Genomic DNA, 22,532 nt, shown 5'->3' on the forward strand with positions numbered 1-22,532 from the left:
CGATCAGAAGGTTGGCAGTTCGAATCACTGCGGCAGGGTGAGCTCCCATGGCTCTTTCCCAGCTTCTGCCAACCTAGCATTTCAAAAGCATACCAGTGCAAGTAGATAAATAGGTACCACTGCGGTGGGAAAGTAAATGGCGTTTCTGTGCACTCTGGCTTCTGTCATGATGTTCCCCTGCGCCAAAAGCGGTTTAGTCATGCTGCCCACATGACCCAGAAGGCTGTCTGTGGACAAACGTCTGCTCCCTCGGCCTGAAGCAAGATGAGCGCCGCACCCCATAGTCACCTTTGACTGGACCTAACCGTCCATGGGTCCTTTACCTTTACCTCTTCTAAAATGGGTGCTAATATTAAGATGTGGCTCATAGCAGAGACTTTTGCAAGAACTGTGGAAACTGCAGAAGTTACAGACAATCAAGAAAATAGTACTGCAGAGAGTGTTTCACAAGTTTGAAAAATCCCTACATTGCATGCATACAATTCATGAATAAATAAAGCCCTTCTTTGCACCAGAGTGTAAAGCACCACTCATACATGAACTATAAACAGCATAGTCAACACTGTTTAAAGTTTTACTATAGATACAGAGCATTAATCAGGCTGTAGTATTGCCTGGGAGAAAATATATATACTTAGTTAAGTCTGTACATCTCAGGGAAGCAGCATAAAATGGACCATCTTGTTCTATTAGGCAAACTGCATGTAACAATGACTGTATTGAGGTGCATCATTGCTTTATTGAAAAATAGTGGAAGTTATACACAAGCTCCGTTCATGCTGGATGCATTCTACTTGCCCTATTCATGGACAAGAACTTTCACTGAAACGGCTGATCTGTAGTGAAACACCTTGGCAATAGAGATGTTGCAGTCCTTTATATGAACCTGTCTTATTCCTTAGTTTATTTATACATGTACTATGGCTTTGCTATTCATGGATTTGCTATTCAAGTGACAACACTCTCTCAAGGAAGCAATAGAATTCCTGAAGGCTTCAGTTAAGGAAATGAGTGAATTGGCAGTCATTGTATGAAAGTGCAATGTGATTTAAGGGTTACAAGCATGGCCTTATAGCAAAATGTGGCAGTTGTGTTTAGGTTGCCAGCCACTCCATTCTGTTCTTCCTCCCCATTTCCCATTTTTGTCCTATTTTGTCCTATTTTGTGCCCTTTGAAGTTTGCATTATGTAATGACAATATAGAATCAAAAATGAATTTTGTGCCCTTTGAAGTTTGCATTATGTAATGACAATATAGAATCCAAAATGATACACCTCACTTGTGTTGATAAACCTGACTTTTTATGCAAATCACCATCTGCAAATGATCAGGACCAACAATATTCTCTCTTGATATCTGAAAAAATATTATTATTTCCAGGTCAGAATTGCAAGGGCTGGCCATTTGGGGAGTGTTAGTGGAAAAGGAGCATGTTTGGTTCCTTTCCTGGTCATGCAGCAAAAGTGAACCCTTTTGTTGCTGCTTATAAGTGGATGATAGTCATTTGCTGTTAAGAAAAAAACACAACTATGGCCCTGGGAACATCGTCCCTATAGTTATAATGACTGTTAGCTTGCTAAGTGAGTGAACAATAATTGTTGTATTTCTTAAGCATTCTTGTATTTTGAAAATGCCCCCCTCATGACTTTACAAATGCTTTACAAAAACTTTACAAAAACAAAACACAATCACAATTTAACTATGTAATAGATTTGTTAGTCACTTAACACACGGTATTCTGGTAACTTAATTTAAATTATAAAAATGTAATAGCCATCTAAATTATCAAATCAGTACATTAAAAAATCATCTTCCACTGTGTGTCCTTGTTTTCCTAAGCAGTTTGGAAACTCCAACAACATTATGACATTCTTTTTTGAATTTCTTTAACTGCAGCACTATTGTCCCACTATTGTACATCTTGATGTGGCATGTGTGGTGAATTTAGAGGAAGAGTTTTATTTACTTACTTACATGCACAGAAATTATATACTGTATATATAATGTAAAACTTCAAAGCAGTTTAAAGGAAAGCTTATGTATAACCAAAAACATATGTCTGTTACATGAAAAACTATACTTTGACATCTTTCTTTGCAGGTTGTTCAGCAACAGTTATGAACTCTCGGTTACGAGCACTAGGTGGGAGAATAAATAACATTCGAGCATCAGAACTACCAAAGGAACGGACCCGATCTGAGATCATTTGCAGTGTCCGCTTTCTGGATGGCTCAGTGCAAAGCTTCAAAGTTAGTGTAAGTCTTGGAATTTTGAAATGAATGTATGATATCTGTAAAGCATGCCCCCCCTGTGTTTTGGGGCTTCTGGTCCAATTTGGAAACTTGAGAAACTGTTGCATATCAGATATTTGATCCTTCACTGCACAACATCAACTTCATAAAAGCAAATTGGTTCTGAAAAACTGCTGCTAAAACTCTTTGTTTTCCTTCCTTTTCCAATTTTGGCATGGTAGCATCCTTAATACAGTGGTACCTTGGGTTACAGATGCTTCAGGTTACAGACTCTGCTAATGCAGAAATAGTACCTTGGGTTAAGAACTTTGCTTCAGGATGAGAACAGAAATCACGCGGCAGCAGTGGGAGGCCCTATTAGCTAAAGTGGTACCTCAGGTTAAGAACAGTTTCAGGTTAAGAACGGACCTCCAGAACGTATTAAGTTCTTAACCCGAGGTACCACTGATGGTTTCTTGAAGCAGTCAAACACAACATCTGTTGTGGTGCAACATTCATTGAAACTGGACAAGATATTCACTTTAAACAAGTCTGCTTAGTCTTCAAAGGTCACTACACTTGGGTTTCCCATGGTCTCAATTACTGCCATCCCATCCCATTACAGAACATGTTAGAAACCAGATTTCTTTCAAACTTACTGGTAGCTGTGAAATATTCTCTTGTAGCCAGTGATAGTGGCACAGTCCACATCTCTTGCTTCAAGAGGTTAATGACATCACTAGACCTGTCAGCATCTATGGATGAAAGGTCACAATCAGTTCAGATAGCTGAGGTATGGTGTGTTTTTTTTTTAAAAAAATGCTAACTGCACTGCATATATGGTAGAAATATTTTGATAACTTTTTCTTTGGATTTGGTGCATGTAGGTTGACAGTTTATCAGCGACAAATGTCTGCAGTTTTTTTATTTGTGCATTCAGCTCTCGGGGAATGTCTGGTGATTGAATCATGCAGCGTCTATAGCTTTTACCATTGAGAGTATTGTGTTATACTGGACAACTTGGAAAGGTCCTTGAAATGAAGCTTCTGTCTTATTTGTGGGTTGGAAAATGGTATGTAGGCCAGGAACATCAACATGTCAGCTAGTCTGATAGTTCAGTTCTGATATCTCTTTCCCATAGACACTTCTGTGGAAAGGAACTGTTTGAGATGCGTGGAAGGCCCCCTTCCCACCTGTTATCTCCTCAAAATTAGAAGATCCACTTCCCAGCAGTTATCTTCTGCATGATGCCTCTGTTGTCATTAACATGTCCCATGTAGCTTGAAAGCAAATAATGTCTGAAATTCATTGGGGCGATTGTATTTCTGTGTGCTAAGAATCTTTGGGTTATTGCTGCTGTTGTGGTACTTTTCTGGGGTTATTGCTGCTGAGACAGTACTTTGAACACACTCAGTATTGAATGTGGACCAAGATACCTGCCAAGTGACAAATTTATAATGCAATGTGCAGATTTGTTTAAAATTGAGAAAATTGTTGAGTAGTAAGGAGCTCATCATCATGTCATGGCATATTCTGTTCCTTAGATGTCTCTTCTGGTTCATTTGCTAATCAGAGAGAAAGCTCAGAATGTGAAACCAATATATCCTTAGAGTCATAGAATTGTAGATTTGGAAGGGACCCTGAGGATCACTGAGCCCAGCCCCCTGCAATGCAGGAAATTGCAGTTGTCCCATATGGGGATCAAACCTGCAAGCTTTGTGTTATCAGCACCACGCCCCAGCCAACTAAGCTATCTGGACTCCTTGATAAGGATGGGTGCTCAAACCCAACTTCCAGGTACTGCTTTTGCCCTTACCATCACTTTGAAGTCAATGCATAGTCAAAGCGCTTGTCCTAGCTCAAAGCCTCAGTCATGAAACTCGGACTTTCAGCTCAAGGAAACCTGAAAGCTTTGTTCAAAAAATCAGTGCATGGTCTCAGCATTAGTACACAGTTCTTAAGTCTGTAAGCAGAGAGTGGGACAGAAACCTGACTCAAGTGAGAAGACTGTGCATGCAAGTGCACTCCTGCTGGAGGACCAGTACTGTTGTGCTGATGCAGCTGGCAGCGTATCCTTAGCAACGGGACCTGAGTCACAATGGGACCCATGATAGCACTTACTGTGGAACTGTTAGGACATCAGATGAGTTGTTGAGTGCCAGAATTGCTTCAGAAACGGAGGCTGAGCAGTGTGGAAAGTTATTTCTTTTGATATAAAATATTTGGTTGGTACTTGGGTGGCGCTGTGGGTTAAACCACAGAGCCTAGGGCTTGCTGATCAGAAGGTCGGTGGTTTGAATCCCCGCGACGGGGTGAGCTCCCATTGCTTGATTCCCTGCTCCTGCCCACCTAGCGGTTCGAAAGCACGTCAAAGTGCAAGTAGATAAATAGGTACTGCTCCAGCGGGAAGGTAAACAGCGTTTCCGTGTGCTGCTCTGGTTCGCCAGAAGCAACTTACCAGTAGTCATGCTGGTCACATGACCCGGAAGCTGTAAGCTGGCTCCCTCGGGCAGTAACGCGAGATGAGCGCTGCAACCCCAGAGTCGGACACGACTGGACCTAATGGTCAGGGGTCCCTTTACCTTTACTTGCTTGGAACATTATTTCCTTTGCCTCCTTAAAATTTAAAAAGATGTCTGGATATGCTCTCAGGCTATTTGAATGCTGACCTGTTGATTTTTTTTTTTTTTAAGAAACACATTCTTTAGACATAGTATTCATGTAGGAGATGGTTGCTAACTAATGAGCGCCGGATTGTATAGGTCTGCTTACAGGAGGTGTGTTTGTATACAGCATTTTTTCTCCAAAACAATTCTGTTTATATGTAATACAGGTACATATGGATTCAGGAAAACCTGAATCTTTCCATTTTGAACTGTGTCTAGCTCTATGCAGGTTTCTTGTTTACATAATCAGGCGCTGGAAGGCTACTTAGGAGAGGTTTGTGACCTCCCCTCTTCCCCCAAACCCCATTATTTAGGAGGAATGTTATGGAATATTAGGAGGAATATTATGACATTTTTAAGACAGCACTTTTGAGCCCACTTTGTCAGTCTGCTGAATGCACCTCATGAAGGCAGCTGTAGCCTACAAATATTTGTTTTGTTTATGCCACAAACATAAACATAAGTCTGACATCTCCTTGTTGTCTTATTCTGATGAATCCCCAATATTGGAGTCCCATTATATGCATTTACACAAGAAAACACTCTTGAGAGGACATGGCACCCATCAAGGGATAGAGCGTGGATGGTGCTGACATTAATCTTTTAAAGTTTTAAGGAGTTCTGAAATTCTGGATATTAAAAGGATTTCTCCAATGAAACTAGGGCTGTCCTAAGGAAATTTACATAGCCTGTCATAGTAAACATGGCATCCCAGGTGCTCAGAACCTTTCATGTAACAGGGTTTTGAAGGCTCAGCTGTACAGGCAGTCCTGCAAAAAAATATTATGTTGTGAATGGAGTGTTCATAAGCACGCTGCTGGAGAGGTAAAAAAAAATGTTTGAGAATTAGTTAATCTGGTGTAGGAAAGTGAGCAGGCTCTGGCTTGCAGCTGAGTTATAAACTGTTTATGAAGAGAGCTTGACATTCAACTTAATAATGATAGTAGTTCTTCAATTTATTCCTAGTAGTAATTTCCATTTTATATGTAAATGTTAGTGAAACTACATTTTTAAAGCACTTTCTGTGTGGCAAAATTAGTTTTCTAAATACCTTTACTTTTATTTTGCAGAAACAAGATACTGGTCAGGTGTTGTTGGATTTGGCCTTTAATCACTTGGGTGTGACAGAGAAGGAATATTTTGGTTTACAGCACTGTGAAGACTCAGCAGATTCAACAGTAAGGAAACATTCATATTCAAGTTTTTTTGTTTTTTTTAAACGCAGTCAGAAAGCTTCCTAACTTTTTTTAAATATATATTTGCAGAGATGGCTTGAATCTGGTAAACTTGTTCGGAAACAGCTAAAAGGTAATGCTTTAAAATCTCATATGACTCTGTATTCTAGTATTATGAGAGAGGGAGAAAAACTTATCTCTATCTACTTGATGCATGCCCCACTTTGCCTTTTCTTTAAAATAAAGCCCCTTTCCTCCAGAGGGTAGTTGCTTCAGACCCATAATAATTCTGGTCTATTATTTCTGAACTTGAGTTCTATATTATCCTTGCTGAGGTGTGGTGACCAGAACTGTGCACATTATTCAAAGTGTTCATAGAATCATAGAATTGAAGAGTTGAAGGAACCTAGTTCAACCCCTGGGAGACTGAAGTGTTCTCCTACTGGTTTCTCTGTCTTGTGATTCCTGATGTCAGATTTATGTCCATTTATCCTTTGGCGTAGGGTTTGGCCTGTTTGTCCAATATAGAGAGCTGAAGGGAACTCCCCACCACATGCCATCAAATGCCAACCAGTAGGAGAACACTTCAGTCTCCCAGGACATTCTATACAAGATCTCAAAGCAGGTGTGTTATTACAAAGGATTTTCAGAAATAGACTGGAAAGAGAAGTTGCTGAATTGCAACTTATTACCAAACTTAAAACCATGGAGAGACCTGGTCTGAATAGAAACATTGGATTCTTATCTCATTATACATGATAAAGCTATTTTTAGCCATCTCACCCCTTGCTTTTTCCTGTAAGACCAATTGCAGTCATTAATAGTCGTCAACAGGTTTACCATACCTATCAGCCGATCACCCATTCCCACCACCCTTCTGAGTAATACCCCTCCCCACCCTCTCACTATATATAAGGGTCTGGTGACTTCTGTTTCAGTGTATCTGAAGAAGTGTGTATGCACTCGAAAGCTCATACCAAGAACAAACTTAGTTGGTCTCTAAGGTGCTGCTGGAAGGAATTTTTTTTATTTTTTATTTTGTTTCGACTACGGCAGACCAACATGGCTGCCTACCTGTAACTTGAATCCATTGGTTTGTGTCCCAACTTCTGGAGTAGGAGAAAACAAGCCAGCTTGCGCCATGTGACAGCTCTTAAGATATTAGAAGGTGGCTATCATTTCTCCTCTCAGTCTCCTCTTTTCCAGGCTAAACACACCCAACTCAAACATTTGTCTTAAGGCTTGGCCTCCAGACCCTTGATCATTTTGGTTGACCTCCTCTGCACATGCTCCAGCTTGTCAATATCCTTCTTAAATTGTGGTGCCCAGAACTATATTCCAGGTGTGGTCTGACTAGGGCAGAATAGAGTGGTATTATTGCTTCCCTTGATCTGGATACTATACTTCTGTTGCTGCAGCTTTCTTGGTTGTTGCTTCAGACTGTTGACTCATGGGTCATTCCATGCCAAATCACCTGATTTAAATGCTAGACCTTGCTCTCATGACTCAGATTTTCTTTTAAAAAAATTATGTGTAGATACCTATGAGATAATCTCAAATTAATTTTTTGGTCCAAAATTGGGCGCAGGAGAAATTTTTTAAAATTTCAATTTTTGAGTGATTTAGGCTAATGCAATTTCTGCGTCAGTTTAGTAAAAACCTCCTGTTTCGCTTATTTTTCCACCGATTGGGCTTATTTTGGTATCAAAATAAAGCTAATGTGGTCTCTTTCAAAATAAGGTATAAAAATGGTATTAGGTGCCACAGAAAAGGGTTACCGACCATTCAAAGTGAATTTTTGTCATTTAATTCCCAGTAGGTGTGATAAGCCATAGTGCGCAAACCACAACTAACACGTGTATCGTAATTTTGTTGTAGAATGGACTAACCGTGTACTTGCTATGTTTTAAAAATAAGGAGGATTTTTTTGTGATTATAAAATAAATTGATTTTGAAGTAATTTTTTTTACAAAATAATAATAATTGTATAGGTTTAAGGTCTCTTTGAGCCTGAAATAACTCACACATTCGTGAGAATAGTTAAAATTGTACCCTCTTATGTCACAATGTCATCTGTTATATTTTTAAAAATTAAGTTTTATTGATTATTTAATAAAAACAAAATACGTCTCAGCGCCCTTGCTATAAAATTAATTGGATTTTGCAATTTAATATTCAACCAAATAACACAATGTAACATTTGTCATATAAACAAAAAAGAAAAAAAACCTCCCCGTGACTTCCATCAGCTTCCCTTTCTGGTTCTTTAAATATTTATTATTTCTGCTTAATTTTTGTCTTATTTTATGATCTTATACCTCAGTATACTTAAATACTTATCATTTTATACCAAATTTTCTTTCGTAATTACATCTTGCACTTAATTACAGTCCATATTATTATTTCTTGACCTTTAAACTTCAAAATCAATTTATACTCTATTCCAGAAAAAACAATTATTTGAATTATTCCAGAAAAATGTACTTTTTGTGTAGTTAGAGTATGCAGATTGAAGCTATTGGCACTTACGACTATCTTAGATCCCATTGATTTCAGTGGGTCTGCTCTTAAGTATGACTAAATCTGGAGCTAATGCTTCGGGGGGGGGGTTAAAAATCAAATTGCATTAACATTTTTATTGAAGTGTTCCTGTGAATTGAGGTTTTACATAAATGACATAATGACTTTCTGTTTAAGTTTGTTTTAGAGGGCAATTTAATTTGTCATTGTATATGGTATTTTTGTTCATCTGAATAAATATAGATGAAGAAATCATGTACACTGATTTTAATTTTGTAAAATATTCTAGGTGGTTTCCCTTGTAGCCTGCATTTTCGAGTAAGGTTTTTTATACCTGATCCAAACACACTGCAGCAGGAGCAAACCAGGTAAACTTTGTTTCTTTACTAAAGTTCTGTGGTTATGTTTTAAGAACTGCTGACATCTCATATATCCTAGTATTTGCAGTAATACGCAAGGTTTACAGTCTTTTATCTATGGTTGGCACATAAACACCTATATGATATAATTGTAAATTTAAAGTTGGTTGTTAAAGAGCCTCAGAATATGCACAGGTAGATAAATACTACAATAGCAAAATGCTGTGTGTATTGGTCATCAGGTGTCAATTTAGACAAGATCTGTTGATATGCAGCATGCCTTTTCTTAGTTTATAAATGTTGCAGGAGTTAGGTTTTCAATTTAGGTAATAATTAATCTTTCTCACAAATGTAGGAAAATGCTGCTTCTGCTCCAACCACAAAATGGTTTTAGCAGAACCTGGAAGATTAAATGGCTCAGGGATGCTGGAATAATACTCCCCCTTAGCAATATCCATATACCGGTAACTGAAATGGCACCATGAAGTGCAGAGCGCTCCAAAAATATATAAGAATATATTGTTTATTATTATCAATAGGGGGTATAAATTGGGAGCATTGCTCTAGTGGAGCATTAATAATATTTGTTGGAGATAAATAGATCCACACAGAATTATGGATTTGTGAAGTATAAGCTTAGTTATTTTTAGTGTTTTAAGATCAGGGAACTTTTTTTTTAGCTTAAGGGCCACATTTCGTCATGGGCAACCTTCCCAGGGCCATATACCAAGGATGGGAAGTGCCAGAGGCAAAAGTGGGTGAAAAATTCCTGTTTTTTGTACTGTAGACTACATTCTAGACACAAAAAGCAAGGTACTGTATCTACATACACTTATCTTTCCACCCCCAATCCATGCCACCAGGAGTCATTGTCACAGTTCACGGACACGTTCAGATGTTGAACTTCTAGTTTATGTATATAATCATCTTCATTGTCTCTATAGGATATCAAAGTAAATTAGGAAATATTAGTTTAGATTACACAGATTCACAAGAGGCTTGATTAGTCAGATGTAACAACTATTTTCAATTTGTTTTTTAGACATTTATTCTTTTTGCAATTGAAGGCTGACATTTTGGAAGGAAGGTAAGAAATCTTTATTAAAGTAGTTTGACTGGTTAGCTGTTGAAACACTCCAGGTAAAAAGAAAAAAAAAAACACTTCTCCATAGTGTTAAGAGGAAGAATGTAAAAATAAATAAATAGTGCCTTTAAGCTTCTGTAGGAATTGAGTTTCATAAGGTATACAAGGCATAACTGAGTTGCTAAAGGGGGCACTATATAAACTTCATTTACCCATTGCTAATTTTCTCCTAAGTAAGCGTTCTTCAAAGGGCACTGTACCTTGTGTGATAGGCACAGCATGTGGGAGAGTTGTCTTCTGTGCACGTACGAAGCTACAACATAAGTTAACTTTTATTCAATATTTCTAGTATGTTGACAGTAAAACAATAGCAGATCTGTTTCACTGGTACACCTGACTGTTCATAATTTTCATTTTCAATATGTTGGATAGCTTTATCCAATTTTCAAGAAGTGTAAATTAGTTCTCGATTTCCAAAACAAATGTGAAACATAATTACCTGTTTTTAAGGTTGTTGTGAAATGTGTCACTACAATGTGCTGGTGTTCCAAGTAGGTATGCTGTAAAGATTGTGGACGCATTCACACAGTATTGTCTCTCTCAGCTGCCTGAAAGGTGCTTTAGGTGTGAAATATGGGATAAAAACAAAATGAATAAAATTGCTTTTGTATATGAAAACAACAGACGTCTTTACACCTTCATCTGATGGAGGGGTAATAGTTTTAAAGTTTCTAACTTTAATAAGTTTTAATAACTTTAATAAGTTTTAATAACAAATGACAATAATTGTCATAGATATTTTGTGATGTTTGGTGGATGCGTAAATGCATTCTAAATATACTGGCATATAATGTTTGAGCTGTGACATTTACCTATAGTTCAGACAGAATGTTATCAACATATTTCAATTTTTCCTTTCAGGTTGTTATGCCCTGTTAATTCAGTTGTGGTACTTGCATCATATGCAGTTCAGTGTAAGTTGTGATGTATATTAGTAAAATATTTGGTCCTGTTTCACTATTTCTTTGGTCCCTATTGGTCTGTACTCCAGCCAGATTTATATATATATATTGGCTAGTTTCCTAACTTGTTCTTGAGTAACAGGCTTATCACTGTTTTGGAATCTAGCTCTTATTCTTGGGAAATATTACAAAGCTTGTTTGAGAACAGAGTTCTCGCTGAACAGATCAGGTTTGGTGGTAAAGCATTTCTGCTGTCTAAATAAGATTGTGTTTATACAAATGAATAATGAGAAAATATCTCACAAAAAGGAGGGGGGAGTGAGGAGATGCTGCTGCTGATCTGAAAGTTACAGTTCTTCAATAATTAAAATTAAAATTATTTATACAAGACAGTGGGATGCATCCAGTGGTGGCAGCTTTGCATTAATGGAAAATGATCAGTTTATGCAATGTGGGACATCCAGTTTTTGTCTTTCCTTGTACTACAGCAGTGGTGGCGAACCTTTTAGAGGCAGAGTGCCCAAACTGCAACACAAAACCCAATGATTTATCATAAAGTGCCAATCCGGGGGATAATGGGGGAGAGTTATTGAGCTTTTTTGGGAGGAGTACCCCAGAGTTGTTGAACTTATATCTGCACTTTATGTATAATATTTTCAAAATAAATAGTTGCCTTTCTTAAATTACTGATTTACTAAAGTTCAAGAAAACACAAATTGTCTCCTGAAAATGTAAGAGGCAATTCAAAGGCTTGAATAACTTTCAGAATCTTGGGAGAGGTATTAAAAAGTGGTCTTTGCTCTCTGCCCTGGTGCTGAAAGGAAGGATCCTATATTTGCATTATTGGGTGGTTGCGGGGGAGTGAGAAATATGGTCTTGTGGAACCACTGCTGTTTCTTGTGTGTTACCAAGAAAGGAGGGATTAAATGAAGGTTTACACAGTCACAACAGCAACCTGGTCAGGCGCTTGGCTGAGCAGCAGAAAAAGGGGAGTTCAAACCCTACCAAGCCTGGAGGGGGAAAGCGCCACTGCTCACCACCTGCAGGGAGTTTCGCAACAGGAACCAAAGGAAAGTGACTGCTGGGACTCAAGCCACCACCTGGCTTGTCGTTGTTGCTTTAGAGTACTTTCCGGGTGGAAAGACAGGAGAGCTTATCATCTTCCTGAAGCATAGGCTGCTTAGTGCTGCCCCAGGAAAGGTTTGCTCGGGAGGAGGTGAGCTGCGCGGAATTGAAGCGTGTGTGCACTTCCATGCCTCGCGCAGCGCAACCCCGTGAAACTTTGTGCAGAAACATCCCCAGAGAAACGAGTGAAAGCACCGCCGGGCACTTCAAAGGCGCCTTTTCCACTCTCCCCGCCCTGTTGGCTGCTTCGTTTTCCTCTGTGGGCGAGAGAGGGGCGCAGCCACCCCACACACTCTCCCCTCAGGCTCCACCTTCTCGGGAAAGGAGCAACTGCCCCCTTTTCTCTCGCTCTTCCCTACACAAAACTTTGTCTCCCGGCAACTGTGCGGGCAGCGTCACTTCCTCTCCCTGCAGGCCAGCCCACAGTGGGCGGGAAAAGAAGAGGGCTCGTTCTGTGTCTTTGCAGGCTGCTCCGCGCGGGGACCAGCCACAAAACGAGCGTCCTATTGCAGCAGCAGCAGCCAACCAGCTGGTTGGCAGGCACGAAACTCTGGGCAGCGTTTCCAGCTCATAGCGGTGGGGGACACACACCCAACTCCCCCCCCCCCCCGCTGCCAGCGGCGGCACGCACTATAGGGAGCGTTTCCCGCCCGCTGCGGCATTTGGGGGGGGGGGAAGAGGCTGTCACCTTTGCAAACCACAAAAAATGAACCTGATGGGGGCGATGGCGCACGTGCCCACAGAGAGGGCTCTGCGTGCCCACTTGGGCACGCGTGCCATAGGTTTGCCACCACTGTACTACAGCCTTCTGCCATGTCCATGCAGCTTTCTAGGGTCCTTTAACTCTCAGGAGCAGATTTTTGAAGGATGTTGGAATTTGCACTGGGAGTGGGGGTCAGTAATACTTAGGGGCCCAGTTTTGTGGACATAGGCTTGCTTTCTGTTAGTCAGAGTTGTGGTTGGATATAATGCAGTGGTTTCCTCTACATAAATAGGGAAATTGTGTTACCACCTATTACTACTGTTGTGAATGGTCATTCTGCTTATCTTGTATATCTTTAAACTTACATAGATGTGTCAGAAACTGCACCTCTTACATTTCATTCCTATTTGGCTCATTGATTTTCACATTCACTTGAAGTGGGTCTCTGGTCCATGAGTTTTCACCACAACAGTTCTTTCCGTCTCTGAAGTGCCATAAGACTTCTCTTTGAGCAGTATTTAGCTTAATATAGCACATTTGAAGGATTTTAAACATGTTTCTTGTGTAGAAAGATATCATGAAAGCTTTAATGGACATGGGCTATAGTTGATTTCAGGTCCTGTTGTATTCAGGAAATGCCTGATGCCTATCATCTCTGGTTATATGTTGGTAATATAACTTTAAAATTATGGAAACAAAGTTTTGTCTGATTTGCAATGCAACCTCTCTTGTATCATATTTCTTCACCAACATCTTGCTATAAGGTAGATAAAATATACAGCCTGCATGAGGTCCCTTGTAGTTCACCCAAGGAAGTTCCTTGGTTCATTGTTTCTAACACTTGCTTCACTTACTGTGCAGGGTGACAGAAAAAGGTGCTATTAATAAAATAACCAAAAAAATGCTGCCGCCACAATATTTGAGCTGTGAAGGAAGAATAGGGAGCATACTTTCCTGCAACTGTTGTCATATACAGTGTCAGTATTGGGAAAGGTGAGCATGCTTAGTCCAAAAAGGCTTGTCTGGCCCATCTCAGAGGCCTGTTGCGTTTAATTAGACCCATAGGTCAGGGGTTCCCCACTACCTGCATAGTCAATGTCATTCAAATTTGCTTATCAGTAATAAAAGTTTGATGGTTTTAGCATAGAGGCTGAGAGAGAGTGGTTTGCTTAAGGTTACCTAGGGTGCAGTCCTCTGCACAAGATTCATAGAATTGTAGGGCTGGAAGGGACCCTGCATTGCAGGAATATGCAACTGCCCCATATGGGGATCGAACCTGCAACCTTTGTGTTGCAGCACCACACTCTAACCAACTGAGCTATACAGCTGGTTCCAGTGTTGACTCCAAAATAATAATAAAAAGGAATGTGAGAGATTTTCCACTTACCTTGCTTGGAATGTGTTAATGTTAAGCAAACTTTATTCAAGTTAATGTTTAACTATTCCACATTGTGTCTAAACTTGTTAGCATGATCCATTTGACCTACTATCAAATATCATCAGTTTCTGCACTAACAGCATATACAAAGAACATTATTAGCCAAGTAAATGTTTTTACTGTACAGCCTTGGTTCTGTTTTTAAAGTTACAGTAGTTGCCATTGATTCAGAAAGCTAGCTATGTACTTTATCAAGAGTTAACAGTTCCTATTTCAGAGAGGTTATGAATGCCTATTCACATAGTGTTGTGGACATTTAGTTGTTTGGAACAGTTGCAGTTGCTGCTCAGGACAATTTCTGTGTTGTCTGGATTGACAAATCATAGTAGTTGCCACCTCTATCATTGTTGTGCTGCCTCTAAGAACTTCTGCAGGGTGGAGATGGGAGTGCAGAGAGATGGAAAATGACTGACAGGATGGAAAACAGAAAATAGTTCAGTTTAGTTTCAGTTGCAACTGAGGTTATTCCAGTTTGGTTCCAGTTAAGGCCTCTAAAGGTTCACTAACCAGTTCAGAGCATAGTTCAGTTCATTTGAGAATATTTAACTATAAGAGAAGATTAAGACATTATTACTTAAATAATATTTAATATTTAAATATAAGGCCACATTGGAAGTACAGTAAGCCCTCAGCTTACACACATTTAACTTAATTTAATTTATCCACTTGACAGGCAAGAAAAATACAACTCAAGATCCTTCCAGGCACTTTGCAGCCTGATCCTTGGGGGAATTTGTAATACAGGAGTTCCACCCCCACTTTGCACAGCTGAATCAAGCCTTGCAGGTGGCAGCCAGGAATGTGTACCCCTGCTTGCAGAAGGGGAGCTAGTTCTCTTGCAGTAGATTTAAGGGGCTTTCTTGAGAGAAGACCACTGGCCCATCTATCCCAGTGTCAACTGCTCCAACAGGCAGCAAGGAAGCTGCTGTATACTATTTGCACATCTGCCTCAGTATTGGCTGCTGCAGAGATGGCTAATGTGGCCTCATCTCAGAAGTTGGACTTCAACTCCCATCAGCCCCAGCCAGCATGGTCAAAGGACAGGGATGGCTGGAGCCCAATGACATCTGGAGGGAACCACATTAGCTAACTCCCTAATGTGACAGGCAGGTGTTCTCCAGGGCCTAAAGGTCTTTCCCCACTACCTTCCACCAGATCAGTTCTTGAAGTAGAGGCAGCAGAGACTGAGCTTGGGGCTTTCTCCACACTGAGCTATGGCTCCCCTCTTTTCAGGAAGATACCTGAGATCCTTTAATAAGAGTTCAATAGATGAAGTGGTAAAAACTGCGAGATGAGAATGGACTAGAAAACCTGCTGACAAGAGGGAGGGGAGTCGTAGCTCAGCAGAGCATTGATTTGTGTAATTTGTGTGTAGATGTTAAATTGGCTGTAATTTGATATATTTGAAAAATAAAAAAATATTAAAAAAAACTAATTAGGATAATACTCAATAAACTGGAAATTATCTACATTAAAAAAAATAAAACAAAATAAAAAAAATAAAAAGGGGGCAGGTAAGTCCAGGAAAAAAGACTTTGGAGCCAATGTGTTTTAACTATATGTGATTATGGCTTAAGGCAGGGGTCAGCAAACTTTTTCAGCAGGGGGCTGGTCCACTGTCCCTCAGACCTTGTGGGGGGCCGGACTATATTTTGGAAGAAGAAAAAGAATGAATTCCTATGCCCCACAAATAACCCAGAGACACATTTTAAATAAAAGCACACATTCTACTCATGTAAAAACACCAGGCAGGCCCACAAATAACCCAGAGATGCATTTTAAATAAAAGGACACATTCTACTCATGTAAAAACATGCTGATTCCCGGACCGTCCATGGACCGCATTTAGAAGGCGATTGGGCCGCATCCAGCCCCCGGGCCTTAGTTTGGGGACCCCTGGCTTAAGGCATCATCCCTGGAACATAACCCCCAAATATGTTGTGGGCTTACTGTACCTTCCTTTTCAAAGGGCAGGGGGAATACAGTATGTCCCCTTCTCAGTTTCACATGTTTTGGCCCCATAATTTTCTCACTGCTTGCTCCAGTTGTCTTAAAACAGGCAACCTCAAACTGCGGCCCTCCAGATGTTTTGGCCTACAACTCCCATGATCCCTAGCTAACAGGACCAGTGGTCAGAGATGATGGGAATTGTAGTCCAAAACATCCGGAGGGCCGAAGTTTGGGGATTCCTGTCTTAAAACATGATACTACTTCCTGTATTTAACAATCAAAGCAGAATAATTCTCAACTGGTTTTAAAGCCAGGAGGAACCTCCAATCCTAAATATGACTGGGATCTCAACTGGTTTGATCGTTTCATGGTGGGAACTTTACAGATCTGTGGCATACAGGATTACTATAAACAACTGGATATTCCGTGGAAATCTAGGACCAGTAGCAGATTAAACTAGGTTTTTAATTCCTAATGATAGGGCTCTTTTGAGTTCAATTTTAAATGCAACTTTTAAATTCAGTTAATTCAATTTAACATAATTTGTATGCTGCTTTATCATCAAAGGTATTAAGCATTTTATATAAAATATACATTGAAAATGCTGATTTTATGAAATAGTGAAAATTAACATTTTATTAAATTAGGTAAAATAATAGAGGTCCTAAACTCTTAATTCTATTACTCTTATTTAGAAATGTGTGTCTGCCAATCCATAAAATCACTGCTCTTTGTGTACATTTAGGACTGTTACATTTCCTTTGATTTTAGGTATGCTTCCTGTCTTGACCCTTATTCATGTTGAACCAAGTATTGTGTTGGCATGCTATTGCTAGCTGTATTTTCTCACAGATCTCAATGGAAGAAAGTTGAGCAATATTAGGAACTTCTGTAGAAGTTACCTGACATTATTCATTGTGCCATTTGTGTAGAGTAAGATTTTGTTAAGCACCTTTGTACCGGTATTTGCATTAAGAAAACAATTATCGTGTGTGTTCTTTTACTTCTCATCCCCGCCACCCACCCACCTACCCCAAAAAAGCTCAGCTTGGAGACCACAATGGTTCCACCCATCTTCCAGGATACCTTTCAGACTATTGCTTTATACCAGAGCAAAATCAAGATTTCACAACCAAAGTTGAATCACTGCATGAACAGCACAGGTATTGTTTTCTGAAATAGTAATATGTGATATATACATAAATGGATAATTTGCATGAAGTATAGAATTTAAATGTGACTCAAATTATTAATTCACAGCATATTGTATATTCAGACTTCATATTGTAGGCTCCCAGTAATTGGCAAAGATATGTTAGTTCTTGGAGTATAATACACATCAATAAAAATGGTTCCAAATGTGGGATTTTTTGTATTTTTTAGGAATTTGGCAGCCCCAAACCTGTATGCATGAGATACCCAGATGTGCTGGGTGAACTGATCACTATTAAGTGATATTGGTTCTACTTATACACTGGAGGGAATAGGTACCAAAATTCTGAAAATTTGGAGTTTTCCTAAAAGTTTTGGCTGCTAATTTACTGCTCTATTTCTGCTTCAAAATGGGAGTGCATCTCATTGTAGGACAATACTAACACTCAGTTTCATTATATGGGAAAAAGACCTTTGATTTTTGGAGGGACATAGGTCTGCCCCCAGTAACAGAAACTTAAACTGTAGATGTATTTCTACATAATGACTGTAGGTGAATCCATCATGAGATTACCCCATGATTGAAATGTGGAAAAAGAGTTCAGATTTTTCTTTGAATGTGTACCTTGAATTTATTTTCATAATGGTACTTAAAGTTTCTGTTATAGATAAATTACTTTCTAATTAGGATTTTATTGCCTTTAATACTTTATTATTCCCCCCCAGGGGCCTCACTCAGTCAGAAGCAGAGTCCTGCTACATTAATATAGCAAGAACGCTTGAATTCTATGGAGTAGAATTACACAGTGGTAGAGTATGTTTACAGTTCTTTTTTATATTTATAGCAACTTGTACTTAAACTTTTTTTAAAAAAAAATACATACTTTAATATTAAACTAGCTAAGTAAAACTCTCTTTTTTGCACCTAAAACAGCTAATCATAAAAAAACTTCTATTTCTTATACACCTATGGGGACATTACCATTAAATAACTTGCATCTTTATAACTTATTTTCTTAAGCAGGAGTTGTTGTTGTCCTTTCCTTTTAACCATGTTAAAATATGGATTTGAGAAAAACTAGCAATATTGTCAATTCTCAACTGAGTTTTTAATATATTATTCTGCCTTTTTTATTTATAATTGACATTGCAAAAAGCATTCTCGGTGGCACAAGTTAGTTGCTTCTATAGAAAGTTTCAGTTAAGGTATAGTTTTAGACTGAAATGTTTACTTGCATTGTATGGGCTGCCTTGGAATTGGGTGCTCAGCAGGATTTTTGTGATGTGTGTGTATGTATGCTTGTTTCTGGGGAAACACATCCTCCCAGTCCTCACCATATTGCCAACGGTTTTTGAAAGTCCTTTCAGTTTTAAATGGGGGTTTGCTATGTGGTGAAGAATTGCTGTTTGAGGAAACACCAACTTAAACTTTCCTTCCATATGCAGACATAGTCATCCATTTCTTTGGATTTCAACTCCAGTAACATCATAACATCATAACCAGCACCCACTGACAACTAAGCTACAATGCATACTCACAGTAATGATGTGGCATGCAAAAACTGGCATATCTGATATTATTATTTTATGTGTATGTGTGTTTTTAATTAAGCATGTCTAGATTGTTTCTCCCAAATACAGAAATTGATCAGCTCCTTTTTATGTGGAGACATCCAGTTCTTTATCCCCCATCACACAGAGAGAAATTCAAAGTCACACTTCCATGTATCCATTTGTAGAATAGGATTCTTAGTGCTTTAATTTACCAGTTTTTTCTGTGGTTCTTATTTTTAGGATCTTCATAATCTCGACCTTATGATTGGAATTGCTTCAGGAGGTATTGCTGTATATAGGAAACTCATTTGCACAAGCTTCTATCCTTGGTAAAATACTTGGGGTGTAGGTGGGCGTATAAAGTTTTAAGATTGAACATGAAAATAACAAATCTCTCATTTTTAAACAATACCCATAAGACCACTACTGAAGATGGAAAGTGTTGAGATTGAAATCTATTTAGAAATCCAGCCCTATAATGCTTGGTGTGTGGAACTGAGCCATGGTTACATGTGAAGTTGCTTCTTACTGAGTCAGATCACTGTTCTATCTAGTCTCATTTATTTTCTACTGTGACATCTTTATCAGCCTCACTATCTGAAATCATTTTTAGTTGGATATGCTACTGTCTGTGTTTAGGATCTTGTGTATGCAAAGGTTGTTGTTTACCACTGAGCTATATTCCTATTGCTTATTTCTGAGCTGAGGTGCTCTGCTCTGCACATGCTCAGGCATTCTCTTTAATATCATTATTACTTAATACTTTTGTTCAGGTTATATATTTTCCCCTATTATACCTAGAGAGAAATCAGGAGTTGGGTTTTTGAGCTCAGGTGCTTCTCCATCATTCTCCTCCCCACAAATCAATTTGGAGAAGATACATCCACATGGATACCTCTGGAGCAAATAGTTATTGCGTCAGATCTATTGGTATTGACTTGAAACTCTTGTATAATTCAAGTGAACAATGTGTGTGTGTGTGTGTGTGTGTGTGTGTGTGTGTGTGTGTATATATATATCGCAATATTCAAACCAGATTAAGGGACATTAAAAAACAAAACATCAAGTGAGCTGTAAATAAAATTTGCTCCCCCACGTTCTGTGGTTTAAATACAATAGATAACAGAGTCAGAGTCAATTGTATATCAGAATTAATAATTTCAGTCCAACGCAGGGCCTTTATGTTAGCCCGATTGAACGTTTCCCCTCAGCTTTTGTCAAGGGCAGATATTTAAACATTCCCAGAAATGATAGACATTGTGGATGTTCTTTGAATGTGCCAGACATTGTAGAACATATTCTTTTCTACTGTCCACTGTACAATCAGCTATGGAAACGTGTGCTATCCCCCTTTTTACGTAGTCTAACATCATGGCACAATGAAAATAACAGATTCTGTCTGCAAGGTGGCTGAGTTTTTGTCAATAGTATCTCTTAGAGTGGTGAATGGCACTATTCAGCCAGAAGAAATCCCAATGGAAATCCTTGTTATTATATATTTTACATGGCTGCTTATTTTAATTTTTATATATGGATGTTTCATGATGCCTATCCTTGTAATGCCCTAATAAAGGCTTGGCGAAGTAAGTAAGTAAGTAAGTAAGTAAATAGTTCTTGTATTACAAACTTGCTGATTTTCTTACTGACATTCAGTATCTATATTGAGATGTTGGATTCAGTACTAAAGAGGGTACAAAATACCAAAATAGTGTCTTGTACAGTAGAATTATTAAATTTTGGAAAGTAGGGGAAATGGCAGGAAACATATATAATAAATGAATGAGGGGAGAAATGGCTACATTATTCCCAGGTAATCTTTTTATTATGCCATGCATAAGTACTCAGATGTATGTATATTTAATGACAAAAAACTTCTTTGTATATAGGAATATCTTCTATATTTTATTTTTTATTGCAGATAATTAAATCCATGCTGTATAATGTTAGGTTGCAAGGGGTTTATGGGGGGCATCCTTCATCTATTAAAATGCTACCTGTTATTTCAGAGAGATACTGTTTTGTTATAGAAGAGAAGAGAGTAGTAGGTACAAGGGAGGGATGCTTCATGGGATGGGGACAGATGGAAGAGCAAAGTAATTAGAAGAAATCCAAGCAGTATAGTAAAAATTGTGGGCTGTACAATTATTGAAAACATAGAGGTCCCTGGAATATGAATTATATTTAAATCCAGGTCGAATTAAATTAACTGTGCATTGTTTTCCTTGTAAATTTTAAAACTTTTTTCATCAGTTGGAATCTTACATTTTCTTTCTACATCAATAGCTAAGCTAGGCATCATGATTTTCATTTAAATAATGTAGGAGTTTTAATTTGTTTTAATCTATTGTGGGTTAAAGGTTTTAACCTTTATGTTTTAAATTATGGTTGTATTTTTTTAGTGATAATTTATTGTTAAATCCTTTTTGTAAACTGCTCTGAGGTTTTCCCCAGAATCAAGTGGTATATAAATTTTATGAAATAAAATAAAATAATAACATAAAATAAAGAGCCTTACCAGTTGCAAGAACAGAAAAAAATTGTGATTGCTGGGGTACATAATCATGTTTATTTTCCATGTCAGTTTTCTGTGTGTTCATTCATAAGTCAATTCTTTCCTGTTAATCTGTGATTTTAAAAATATTTTTATCACAAAATATAATTGTGCCACAAAATTCAGAGAAGTGTAAAATCCAAAGTATATTTACGTTTTAATCTGCATGTCACCTACAGCGTCCAATTCAGGTCAGTTTGCATTGGAATTCACAAATACCAAATTCCTCAGGCATCCATACTGATTGCAATAGGAAGCTGTTAGTACTTCTGTGGACAGCCCATTATAATGGAATGTGCCACACCTGTAACCCATGGATGTGCACAGCAGCCTTTTAGATTGAGGAATGCAAAGAATGGGTGTTCCTAGACTCAGGTCTGTCTCTTGATGGGCATGTAGTCCAAGCTTGCTTGACAGTGTTGTCAGCTGGTTTTGATGGATGAGGCTTACTAGAGCAGAGCGTAGGAGTCTTGTCAGGAATTGTGCAATCCGATCCAATCCTGTTTCCTAGAAACAATTGTTTTTGTTGTGAAATTGCGGACTGCACCCAATTACCTTTAGTGTGTTATTACCTCTATTTTATTTCCATGCAAAATCTGAAAGTAACTATTTTAACATTTTTATTGCTTACCTTACCTACAAATTGTAAGGATATTGGTTGAGTGGATTGCACAGGAAAGCACTTTTGAATGTAGGCCCTCCCTTTCATTTCAAATTTTGCTTCAAGCTTATGGTAGTGATAATGATTTTCTGAGAAAAGAGAATGTTTTAGTTAATTATAGCTAGTTACTTAGATTTTAGTTCCTGTTTCAGATATAATGGGGTCCTTCTGAATAGTGTGACAAGGTGTGGGGCTGCTGGCTGGGATGGAGGTAATTTCCCCTTCCCCAGCAACATCACACATTGTTCAGGAGGGGCTCTTGGATTGTAAATTAAGTTAATTTAGAAGGTTTGCATAAGGGAAGTTTGCTTTCTCCCCTTCCCTCCCAAGCCTTTCTGGAGAATCAAGAGCCCCTCCTGAACAATGTGCGATGTTGAATTGAGTCTGATGTGCATTATTGT

The 22,532-nt window shown here is 38.5% G+C and overlaps 1 protein-coding gene across 7 annotated transcripts in view; it reads left to right on the forward strand.

The window, feature by feature from the left end:
- The window catches only part of PTPN3 (protein tyrosine phosphatase non-receptor type 3), a 91,571-nt gene that overhangs the window by 36,303 nt on the left and 32,736 nt on the right, over positions 1-22,532 (forward strand). For 4 of the 7 annotated variants that reach the window (XM_033171278.1, XM_033171279.1, XM_033171283.1 and 1 more), the window contains exons 2-10: positions 2,101-2,255; positions 5,968-6,075; positions 6,163-6,205; positions 8,882-8,960; positions 9,994-10,038; positions 10,957-11,009; positions 17,256-17,376; positions 18,092-18,179; positions 19,160-19,248. In XM_033171278.1, coding sequence (XP_033027169.1) covers positions 2,118-2,255; positions 5,968-6,075; positions 6,163-6,205; positions 8,882-8,960; positions 9,994-10,038; positions 10,957-11,009; positions 17,256-17,376; positions 18,092-18,179; positions 19,160-19,248 — 764 coding nt within the window. In that variant the 5' untranslated portion in view covers positions 2,101-2,117. Of the gene's footprint in view, positions 1-2,015; positions 2,256-5,967; positions 6,076-6,162; positions 6,206-8,881; positions 8,961-9,993; positions 10,039-10,956; positions 11,010-17,255; positions 17,377-18,091; positions 18,180-19,159; positions 19,249-22,532 lie in introns of those variants that run through there. The other 3 variants (XM_033171281.1, XM_033171284.1, XM_033171285.1) reach the window with 3 other exon arrangements.

The sequence above is a fragment of the Lacerta agilis genome, chromosome 14, assembly GCF_009819535.1.
Source record: "Lacerta agilis isolate rLacAgi1 chromosome 14, rLacAgi1.pri, whole genome shotgun sequence".
NCBI lineage: Eukaryota > Metazoa > Chordata > Lepidosauria > Squamata > Lacertidae > Lacerta > Lacerta agilis.